Source organism: Neovison vison, chromosome 2 (genome assembly GCF_020171115.1).
Source record: "Neovison vison isolate M4711 chromosome 2, ASM_NN_V1, whole genome shotgun sequence".
NCBI classification, from domain to species: domain Eukaryota; kingdom Metazoa; phylum Chordata; class Mammalia; order Carnivora; family Mustelidae; genus Neogale; species Neogale vison.
The window spans coordinates 107,270,612-107,282,570 of NC_058092.1; the positions used below are offsets into that span (position 1 = coordinate 107,270,612).

General features: G+C 46.0%; 1 protein-coding gene across 1 annotated transcript; it reads left to right on the forward strand.

The window, feature by feature from the left end:
* Positions 1-568: 568 nt before the first annotated feature.
* LOC122898830 (myomegalin-like) lies at positions 569-11,704 on the forward strand. Its single transcript, XM_044236512.1, has 6 exons — positions 569-788; positions 1,914-1,965; positions 2,808-2,995; positions 8,519-8,752; positions 10,067-10,198; positions 11,509-11,704. The coding sequence occupies exons 1-6, from the start codon at positions 611-613 to the stop codon at positions 11,586-11,588; spliced, it is 864 nt and encodes a 287-aa protein (XP_044092447.1). The 5' UTR covers positions 569-610; the 3' UTR covers positions 11,589-11,704.
* The last annotated feature ends 255 nt before the right edge of the window (positions 11,705-11,959 follow it).

The following is an 11,959-nucleotide window of genomic DNA, read 5'->3' on the forward strand; positions in this document are numbered from 1 at the left end:
ATTGTGAGCAAAACACTGCGCTGGTTAGTTACGCCGGAGCATACAGAAGTGGCAGAATACAGTGGTTAAATTAAAGGAGACTGAAGATGTCCTACCCATGGAGCCTTGGCTGTCTATAGGAAAGACGCAGATAGGTCCATCCTGGTGATGGAAGAATCCTGTTGCCTGGAACAAGTGGTTTCTTTTCTCAGATGATGGTTTTTCCTTTCAACTTTCCGATTAATGCCTGGCTTTGTTTACTGTATTGAGATGGTTTATAAACCTAAGAGAGCGACTCGGAGCAGATCTGAAAGCAGAACTAGAGAAGAAAGTCTGGTTTCATCTTCAGAAGTGTGGGGCTGGGGAAAGACACGTTTCGAAGAGAACTTCTAAGGAGAAGAAAACTTTGTATTCCTTCCTTCATTCCCTTTACCACATTCAGGTCATGAAACATGTGCTATATATAATTCAGTGTAGGGGATTTGGGGGTGAAGTTCTCTAAGGACCTTCTGCTGAAGTACCGTACCGTATCAGTCACCTCTTTCCCTATTTACTGTTTCTTTCCCACTGTAGGAAATACCGTTCCTTGATCCAGGATCAGGCTCGAGAATTGACCCACCTAAGGCAAAAGATGAGGATGGGGAGAGCTTTCTCTTCCCTTCTCATCCAGCATGTCAGGAATACAGTGAAAACTTTTGAGGAGCTCCTTAGCAGCAATAAAGTTGACCCCTACATGGAACAGCACTTCCGTGAGCAGCTGACCAAGGGGAGCCTGCTGGCAGAGAGCCTTGCCAGCAAATTCAGCACAGGTAAGCTGGTCCCAGGGCTCAGGAGGATCTTCAGTCCCTCCCAAGGACCCCAGCCTCAGACAAGCCCAGACTCATCTACAAGTGACTTTTCAATCTGATGTCCTGCTTTGTAATGACCATCTTGGAACCATGGTGGAGTCAGGACTGGCTGGAGAGGAACAATGAAGAGAAGCACACAGGAATGGGGATGTCAGGATGATGACCAGCTCCTTTATCTCTCATGGAATGTGGTCGCTAGGGCAAAAGACATCTCTGGGGGGTGATAGCATTTATCTGAAACTAACTGGCAGCAAGATAGGTAGAATGGGGGCAGCTGGTTGCTGTGAACAGAGCCCTGAATTGGGATCTGAAGACTGTGGCTCTAGTCTATATGTGTTCATTGCTAGCTCTAGACACATTCATCCTTCTCTTGATTTCTGTTTTCTCACCTAAAAAAAATTAGGTCAAGTAATACCAGCATGATTGTTCTAAGGATCAAATCAGCAATATTAATCAGTGCATTTCCAAAAAATGATAAAAGAATCATGCTGATTTGGGCGTGGTTTAGATACTGTATATACTACAACCTGGTGGTGGGAAATTTATTTTCAGGTGCCTTTTTCATAGAATATTCCCTAGAGCACCTGAGGGTACATAGTAAGAGCAGGCTTGAGGCCACTGTGTGGGTTTCTGATACCAGATCAGAGGTAGGACAGGGATGTCTGTCATCCCTACAGAGACAGGAGTAGATTCTGCATGAAAGCTGTGACAGGGTATACAGATGTGAGGCCAAAACCCAGCCTTTTGGCAGGACTTGGAGACTCTGGTTAGAGTGGTCCAGAGGCCTCTGAACAAGTGTCCCATGGCCTGTAGGAAAAGTGACATTTTTAACTTTTGACTCTGACCTAAGACAAAGCAAAAAGAAATGATCATCTCTGTGGTGTGTAAGTTCTGGAAAGTTAGGAAAGCCTGCCAGGTAAGTTCTCCAAAGTCTCAACCCAATGTCTGCTGAGAAAATTCAGAGTATCCTGGACTGGAAAATCAAGTAGTCACATCTGATCCCAGAGAAAAGTCAATGCCTTTCTGTAATGTGAGGAATGAGACCTGCTTAAATTATAACTAGTCCTTTTTGAATCTGGTTTTCAGATGACTCTACAAGCGGAAAGAATCAAGCAAGACAGATGCTGCGAACTCTCAGGTAACTCCCAATTTTCAGGGGCTGTAGACCATATAATCTGGTGAAGGATTTAGAAGCAAGGGCCAGAAACTCAAAGCTGGAGCTCTTACACCCCACGAAAAGCAAATGGCTGATTATAATATCAAATCATTACGTGTCCCTAGTGATGAAGTGGTCATGTTTCCTATTTTTTTAATTTATTATTATTTTGGTCCCATTCTCTATTAGTTCATCAATTTAGCGATACTGACCTGCTCTAACCTAACTTGGTTAGGTTAGTCTTGTGAGTGTCTTGTGAGTCTCCTGAGTCCTCAGGGACCCCCTCTGATTTCCCCTAGATCTTTAAAGACCAGAGTGAAATTGTATCTGGTTTCTTCCATGGTGACCCCAGAGGTGCCGGCAGATGTTAAATAGCTACAGATTTTCCTCACAAAAGAAGAAAAAGCTTTTCACTGTATGGCAGTACTTCGGGAAGGTCTAGAAACTACAAGACACCTGGGAGGCCACATTGCCTCGGAAGCAGTTTTAAATGGGCCACAGCAGATATTACTGAAAGCATCATTGTTCACGGAGTGTGTCGAACCCTCAAAGAGTTCTGGTTGTCTCGTGAAGGAGCCAGGAGCATTACTGAAAGGGCTGAATGGGTCTTCTCTCTTTCTCGGGATGTTTGTGGCCAAGGCTCTGGGCCACTGTTGTTCTCCCCTGCTCCCCACTCTCCACCCCCAGACAGAAATGAAGTGTTTGGCTTCTCCTCCTAAGGAACAGTCTCCTTGACTTCTGGAGCTTGTCCTTTGAGCCACCAGATCGTTACAGCCATGTCATTCAGGTGACGTTTATTTTTCCTCTTTCTTTTACCCTACCAGTATCTTAAGGGAGAAGCATATGAAGGGTAAAGTGACAGAAGTCCTAAGGACCATGCAGGAGGCCCAGCCCCAGACTCTGCCCCAGATACACTCCAGCAACCGTGGCCAGTCTGCTGCCCATCCATCCTCCAGAAGCACCTCCCTGCTTCATGAAGAGCCAGAAGCATGCCCTTCAGTGGATGTGACCGGTGAGTACCCAGACCGTGTCCAGTTGCTGGGTGCTTGCTCCTTTGTCTACACCAAAAGCAGGTATCTTTGCAGCCAGGCCCTGCAGATCCACCCTGATGTCCCTGGAGAGCACAGGCCCAGGACTCAGTTCCAAAGCGTAGGCCCCAGGGGTGTCAGGTGGTTCTTTTCCATTCCTAGTCCCACACGTCCTCAGCCACCAGACCCTCTCTGGCACATACATGGTGTTGGATTTGAGAGGAGGAATCATGAGTTGGGAAGAGGAAGGGGCAAACACTCCCTTACCATTGTAACCCAGTCATGTCACCCTTCACATCATGGGCATGAACTTCCCTCACATTGGGCCTCTGATCTTGAAATCCTTGGGGTAAACAGTCACGGTTCCTATTTTCTGTTTGCCACTAAATATCCTTCATCATTTGTGGATTTGCTGAGCCCATCCATCATTCTAAAAATTCAGCCACAATGTCCTCTGAACCTTCATTAACTGGGACATGTCTTGGGTTCAGGCTGTATCCATCACCAGCCTGCCCCTCCCCAGAATCCCCCAAGCAGGGGCTTTGGGTAGCTGTGGTGGGAGGTAGAAGGAGGAGAGTACATTTAAAATCAAACCTTCATTTTTTTCCTGCTCAGTTTTTCTTTAATTTCCCTCCCAGGAAATGCATTTCTATTTTTAGGGAACTATAGCAAGCAAATCCCAGTGAGGACAACACCGAGAAACCATCCTTTGTCTCTGGCTATATCTGATTTTTTCCCCCTGAATTGACTGTCTTAGGCAATGAATAAACCATAGTAGCTTACACCTGGTACTATTCCTGCTTCTCATTTTACCCTGAGGATGAGAGCAATATAGCATTTCCCCCAGGATGATAGAAACCAAGGAAAGAGGAGTGCCTGGGTGGCTCAGTGGGTTAAAGCCTCTGCCTTTGGCTCAGGTCATGATCCCAGGGTTCTGGGATTGAGCCCCAAATCGGGTTCTCTGCTCAGTGGGGAGCCTGCTTCCTTCTCTCTCACTGCCTGCCTCTCTGCCTACTTGTGATCTCTGTCAAATAAGTGAATAAAATCTTTTAAAAAAAAGAAAGAAAGAAAGAAACCAAGGAAAGAGAGGAGTTCACATTTATTGAGCACACATTTAATGCTCACATTATTGACTACTTTACATCTCTTGCCTCATTTAATCGGCACAACCAACCAATCTCTCAGGTAGGTTGTGGTATCCCAATTTAACAACACAGCCGAGGACACTGAGGCTCAATGAAGTCAGGGAACTTACGGAAGAGCACCCAGCTGGGGGTGCCATTCATCTGGAGCCTGCACAACACGAAAGCTCAGACGGTCCTCTGCACTGTGGCCTGAGCAGCCAGGGACGGAACAGGGAGGCAGTCACTCTTCCCACACCTCTTTTACTGGGTTTCTGGAGCTAGTGTTTGCCCCACTCCACTCTTTGTGACACTCTGCACATGAGAAAAGATCCTATACACATTGCACTTTCATCCAAGAATTTATAAATATATGGGCTGCCCTTGCTATGTACATGACCTCCTCCAATGGGCCCATGGGGTTTTAACTACATCCCTGAACTCAGTTGCCCAAACGCACTTGCTTCCTCCTCATTGCTACCCTGAGAGACAGAGGCAGAGGGGCAGACACACTTTCCCCTCACCTGCAGCTCCTGCCATGACTGGTAGGAATGGTCACACTGGAGATGTGGCCTCTGGGGTGGTGTTGGCCTTATTATCCCCCACCACTAGCTTTTCTGAGGGAGACGGAAGCCCTTCTTTTTTCCATCTGAAGTCATTATCCTCTCAGAGAGTCAATGGCTTATCACTTGCTCCTCCTTTGCTTTTTTGAGCCAAAACTTCTAGAGTATTTAACAAAAAGTGTGATTGATGTGGGAGCTTCCCTGTGATGCAGAATTATCCTGGCAAGAGGCTGTTCCCCCTTGCCTTCTGTTTACCGTGTAGGGCATATTTTCTGTGTTGTGTGGCCGGGGGAGACCGGGACATGAGAAGGCTGACCACTATTACTGATGGATTGGACCTCCTGTGGACTTGGTTGAGAATAAGCGGGTTTTCTGCAGAGGGGGTAAAGGAGGTTTGGAAGGGGCTGGGAATCACCTTTTGGTTGAGTGCCTACATTGTTGGGCATTGTGCTAAAGGCTTATGTGGTTTACCTTCTTCTTTCTTTCACAGTGATGTTAATTAATCGGTTATTAGGTAATGCCATCCATAATAGAAGGAGAAGATCTACCAGATGTTGACTTAAGTGCACAGTTCCTTAGAGAAACTTGACTTGGTTGAAGGGAACTAAGGACTTCACTCCTATCTTCTCAGAAGAGAAATTGCCTACTCTGTGGTCCTTGGTAATAATCCTTGAAAGGAAACTGACTCATATTTTTAGCTGAATTATGGCCCTGCTACCCAGGAGGGTTTTGGTTTGTTTGTTTGTTTTTTCGCAAAGGGAGACAGCAAAGGGCATAGTCAGGTTCTCATAGCATCATTGGTGCCGTATATTTTTGCTTCTGCAATCCCCCATGTATAAAAAAAACAGTCATTCTTTGGACAGGAGTCAGGCAATCTAATCTATATTTAAGAATTATTTTTACAGTCTCATGAGCCATTCTGGGTGGGATCCAAATCACCACCTGCCATCCTCCGAGACTCCCTCGCCTGGTAGGCATCCAGAGTAGGAGATAGGAGGAGAGGGAGGCACCAGGAGCATCAACCTGTTTAAGTTCTCAACACATCGGCTATTAATGGAAGCCATTTTCCCTTTCTCTTCCTCCTCCAACAATCCCCAGTATAGAATGGTCTCATGAAGGGTGAGTATATTACCTGTTCACAGACCAGCAAAATGCTTCATCTCCTTAATCTCATCATTTCTAAGAGGGGCAGTGAGCTCTACTACTGGAGGAGACATTTCTGCAGTTCCTCTCTGGGATCATTCCAGCACTGGGAATCTTGGAGGGAGCCAGGAGAGAGACCTTTGTACTTCTCATGTGCATGCACTGAAACCCTCAAATACTACATCTAACCACTACTTCTTTGTTTTTCCTTTTTTTTAAATTCAAGTATAGTCAGATACAGTTATATTCGTTTCAGATGTACAACAGTGTGACTCAGCAATTCTCTGGTGCACCTGGGAACTGGGGGCTCAGACAATTAAGCATCTGACTCTTGGTTTCAGCTCAGGTCATGATCTCAGGGTCATGAGATTGAGCCCCACATCGGTCTCCATGCTTGGCACGGAGCTTGCTTAAGATTCTCTTTCCCCCATCCTCGCTTTCTCTCTCTCTCTCTCTCTCAAAAAACAAAAACAAAAAACAATTCTATACATTTCTCAGCGCTCATCATGATAAATTCACTCTTAATCCCCTTCACCTATTTCCCCCATCATACCATCACTTCCCCTCTGGCAACCACCAGTTTGTTCCCTATATTTAAGAGTCTGGTTTTTATCTCTTTTTTCCTTGGTTCATTTGTTTCTTAAAATTCCACATATTAGTGAAATCATACAGTATTTGTCTTTCTCTGACGAACTTATTTCACTTAACATTATATCCTGTAGCTCCTTCCACGTTGTCACAAATGGCAAGATTTTATTCTTTTTATGGCTGAATATTATTCCATTGTATATATACACCACATCTTCTTTATCCATTCCTCTATGGGTGGACACTTGCTTCCATAATTTGGCAACTGTAAATAATGCTGCAGTAAACATAGGGTTGTGTATATCTTTTCAAATTCAGGCTTTTGGTTTTTTTGGGTAAATACCCAGAAGTAGAATTACTGGATCATATTGGTAGTTCTATTTTTAACTTTTTGAGGAACCTCCATACTGTTTTCCACAGCGGCGGCATCAGCCTGCATTCCCACCAACAGTGCATAAGGGTTCCTTTTCTTCTACATTCCCACTCGCTGACACTTACATTTTTTATTTTAGCTATTCTGACAGGTGAGAGGTGATACCTCATTGGGGTTTTGATTTGCATTTCCCCAATGATGAGTGATTTTGAGCATCTTTTCATTTGTCTGTTGGCCATCTGTATGTCTTATTTGAAAAAAAAAAGGCCTATTTTTGTTCCATGTCCATTTTTTTTAAAGATTTTATTTATTTATTTGACAGAGAGAGATCACATGTAGGCAGAGAGGCAGGCAGAGAGAAAGAGGAGGAAGTAGGTTCCCTGCTGAGCAGAGAGCCTGATGTGGGACTCCATGCCAGGACCCTGGGACCATGACCTTAGCTGAAGGCAGCGGCTTAACCCACTGAGCCACCCAGGCACCCCCCATGTCCATTTTTTAATTGGATTATTTGGGGGGTTTTGGTGTTGAGTTATGTAAGTTCTTTATATATGTGGATATTAACCCCTTATTGGATATATCATTTGCAAGATATTCTCATTCAGCATGTTGTCATTTTGTTTTGTCAAAGGTTTCCTTTGTTGCACAAAAGCTTTTTATTTTGTTGTAGTCCCAATAGTTTAATTTTGCTTTTGTTTCCCTTGCTAAAGGAGACGTATCTTGAATAATGTTACTATGGCAGAGTCAGAGAAATCACTGCCTGTGCTCGAGTTCTGATATCTGCTCTAGTCTTCAGTCCAGGGATTACTGTATTCATTTTTTTAAGGCTGCTGTAACAAAGTATCCATAGACTGTGTTTTTTTTTTTTTTTTAAGATTTTATTTATTTATTTGTCAGAGAGAGATCCTAAGTAGGCAGAGGCAGGCAGAGAGAGAGAGGAGGAAGCAGGCTCCCCGCTGAGCAGAAAGCCCCATGCGGGGCTCCATCCCAGGACGCTGGGATCATGACCTGAGCCCAAGGCACAGGCTTTAACCCACTGAGCCAGCCAGGCGCCCCGAACTGTGTGTTTCAAAACAAACAGACATTTGTTCTGTCCAAGTTCTGGAGGCTAGAAGTCTGAAATCAAGGAGTCAGCTGGGCCATGCTCTTCCTGGTTTCTGGTGGTCGCTGGGAGCCTCCGTTGGCTTGTAGATGGATCACTTCAGTGTCTTCCTCCTGACTCCCTCATCACGGGGTCCTCTCACCCTGTGTGTCTCTTTATCTGTGTCTCCTCTCCTATTCTTTTAAGGACATCAGTCATGTTGGACGAAGGTCCACCCTAATCCAGTATCGTCTCATTCTAACTCATCACATCTGCAAAGACTCATTTTCAAATAAGGTCATGTTCTGAGATTCTAGGTAGACATGACCTTTTTGGAGGACACTATTCAACCCAGTATAATTATCTTTTTTTTTTTTTAAAAGATTTTATTTATTTATTTGACAGACAGAGATCACAAGCAGATAGACAGGCAGGCAGAGAGAGGGAGAGGAGGAAGCAGGCTCCCTGCAGAGCAGAGAGCCCGATGCGGGACTCGTTCCCAGGACCCTGAGATCATGACCTGAGCCGAAGGCAGCGGCTTAACCCACTGAGCCACCCAGGCGCCCCCCAGTATAATTATCTTTAAGATACTTTATTTCTGACTTCCCACTGGTTTCTCCCTCATGTTCCTTTCTGGACAGATGTCAGCCGGGCCACTCCTGCTGATTCAGCTTCGTTGCTCAGCAACCATCCAGATGCCAGATCCGCCCAGCCCTCCTCCCCTCCAAGCGGCGCCACACAACTGAGCAAGATGCCAGACCCAGCGCACCGGGGGAGCAGTGGCCCACAGGACGAGATGCGGCCTCAGAAAATGAATGCGTCTGGGCACCTATCCTCTTTCTCCTCTTTGTACCGGCCCAACTCTAAGCCCTCCGGTAAACACAAAGGAGCGGATGGTGAAGTAGAGCTCATTGTTGGGAATGAGCACATTCTTTCAGGACCCAAGGATTTTTTTATTCCTGTGTTAGATCCTGGCTCACAGAACTGGGTGAGATGAAGGGGGGTGGTATCTGGTGGCTCAGCCAGAGAATAAGATGCCAGCCCAGGGCTGGTCCTTTCTAAGTGCCTCTCCCATTCCCCCTACACGGGGATTCAGGCTAAGCAGGAGAATACAGGAAGTCAGGGGCATTCTGAGGCACTCCACAGAGAGGATGAGTTGTTTCACATTCGTGGGCTCCCTTTTCTCTGGGCTATAATCTTTCTAGGCCTACACTGAGACTGTTCTTAGAATTCCCAGCTCTGGATTCCACGGGAAAGGTCTTCCTTAGGTCAAGAGCTATTTACTGCAACAGGGGAGACTATTTCTCCAAGTACACTCACACATCCTTTGTATGCAACTATCAGTCAGTCTTGCCTCTCAAACTTTGCTACTGAGTTTAGAGCCAGATGTCCTGGCCACCAGTGACTAAACGTACAGCCATAAAGAGGAATGGCTTGAAGCATGTCAGTTTCGGGAACCCAAACAGTGCAACAATAAGACATTTGGAACCCTCAGAGAAAAACCGGGCCCTAAGCAAGATGTCCTGGTAGATGAAGCCCATTTTTGGCCTCTTTCCCCTTCCCTTAGTGTATCCTCTGCCTTCCTCAGAGGAGTCCCCTTCTCTCCTTTTCCTCCTTCAGGTCCTAACACCTTACCAGTCCCCTCCTTGTCACTCTTTACTGAAAGTGGTTAAAGGGAAACACTCAGTGTCTCTCATTATTCGCTGCCTGATTTAATTTAATATGCATTTACCTTTGCCTTTCTATTAGTGGGTGGATATTAAAGACTTTTAGTCATGGATCATCAGGTAAGATAGGTATGAGGTAGAGAGCGAGTCCTTCTGGATTACTACCAGGAAATAGACCAACTTTCTCATTGTTCGGCCAGTCCTACCTGGAGGCCTGTAGCAGATTCTCACCCTTGTTTTCCAGCCCAGTGTCCATCTCTCTCAGATGCACTCGGCCTCTATCTGGGAGGAGGCCCTGTGGGGTTTCCTTACAGAGGGCCATCTTGTGTTTAAAAGCCCACGAGCTCTTTAAACAAATTTGCCTGCTGCTTCTTGAGTGCCCAAGTGAGAGAAAGAAGTTGACAGAATTACAGGGATGGGCAGGGATCTGGAAGAGAAGTTCTGGGCAGTCTCCATAGCTGCCCATGAGTGACTGGCTTTCCCCACCTCTTACCTCTCCCGTGTCTTGGTGGGATGCAACAGGGGCTGACCTACTGGAAAAGAATCTTGTGGAGATCCAGAACCTGCGCCAGCGCCTGGAGGAGTCCATCTGCTTCAATGACCGCCTGCAGGAGAGACTGGAACACGTGCTCAGCAGTGCTGACCAAGGAAAAAGTAGGAAAGGGGAAAAACTGGTTCTGTCCACATCTAGGGTCTCAAAGGACACATAGGCTCCCAGTGAAAAGGCATGTCGTTGTGTGTGCAGTACCCTAGTCTTCCTGACAATCTGCCCAGAGAGGGAAGCAGGGCAGGCACAGTTGTCCCCATTTTATACATGAAGACATTGAGTGTTTTGCCCTAGGCAGAGCTGGGTCTCGTGCTTAGGGCTGTCTGACACGATGCCCATTCGTGTAACTCCCAACACTACCTGGTCCTGCACCTGGCTTATGGCCTGACTGGCACATGATAGAACCGAGACTTCCACGATGGCCGCATCAACAGAGGGAGGACCACATCCCACTTTCTTACCACGGCCTCGTGCCCCGGATACCACCTGCCACCGCCCATTACGTGAAGAACCCATATTCCCATACTTGCCACAGGAGGCTGTCACTCAGAGACCAGTACTTCCACATCCCTTCTCCCTTGTCAAGCTCAGGAGAAGAGTGGCCAGAGCCCCTACAGCATCACAGTAGCAGCTAATTCATAGGAGAGACTGTCCCAGAGCTGCAGCCATTGCGCATGAGTGTGCGGCCTGCTCGCATGTGACTCAGCCACATCACGCTCTCGAGCCACTGCATGAAGCCCCCAGGGGTTCTCTGTGGCTAAGGCTCTAAGGCTCTAACTTTGGTGGTTGCCGGAAAGTATATCTTTGAGAGCATCTGCTTCCCAGGGCTATGATTGTCTGAGTTTTTTAACTCCCTCTGATAGTATCCACATCTGGCTTCCATGGGTAGAACCCGAAGTCTGTGCCTCAGCTCCACCACAAGAAAAGGGCTTTTTGGAAAGCAAACTGGAGTTTTCAGCTTACAGAGGGCAAAGCCCAAACCTGGTCACTTCCACGTTCCCCCTTTCCACAGCAGTACCCAGTTACAGAGACAAAGAGAAGAGGGTGGAAGGTACAAAAATTGCTTAGACCCACATGAGCCAAAACTGTAATAGTTATTCTCAATTTGAATACGATGGCTGCTTCTTATACAGTCCTATCTACACATCCCTAGGAATGCAGGAGTAAATAGCTCTGGGAAGTTCACAGTTAGTATATATGTCCCTTGCTCCATCTTTGCAGATAACCAGGGAGTCACTAGCTGAGAACTGGATCCCTGCTTAGCGCTCTCTCCCTCCCTTTCCCACTTCCAGCTGAATGTGAGTAAGGAAGGAAAAGAATGTCAGCTTTTTTCGAATAGTCAGTGAAGGAGTAGTCAGTGAAGAGTTCCCTCTGTCCCTGCAGACATCACGGCCGCTGTCTCTCCCTCCCTCCCTAGGCACGACACAGTCTGCTCCAGGTGTCCCCCTGGCAACCCCTCATTCTTACGCTCAGAGTCACTCTTCCGGCTCTGCCTAGGATGCCTTGTGACATGATGTCTGGATGGTCTAGAAGAATGTTCTCCAGAACTTTTCCAGCCCTATTCAATAGCATTCTTGGCTGTGAACTTGGAGGCATCGACATCGACCTTTAAATGAATGGATCAAATTAATAAATTTTTATTTAAAAATTATTGTCTATACGTATTGAATACAAAGAGTCAAATTTGTGAGGAAAGGCTAAAACCAGTGACGGCCTAAAAATTCATAGAAAGGTTAAAGGAAAAATGAGTTTCATCTATTAGCTATTTCTTCTTTTTTTTCTTTTGCAAAACACTTCTTTATTACAGCAATATATAAAGCAAATATAACGTTTTTTTTTTTAAGATTATATTTACTTATTTGTCAGAG

Coding starts and splice junctions, on each gene's coding strand:
- LOC122898830 (XM_044236512.1), top strand. CDS start 611: ATGAGGATGGGGAGAGCTTTCTCTTCCCTTCTCATCCAGCATGTCAGG. Junction 789..1,913: donor TGCCAGCAAATTCAGCACAG/GTAAGCTGGTCC, acceptor TCTGGTTTTCAG/ATGACTCTACAAGCGGAAAG. Junction 10,199..11,508: donor CAGTGCTGACCAAGGAAAAA/GTAGGAAAGGGG, acceptor CTCCCTCCCTAG/GCACGACACAGTCTGCTCCA.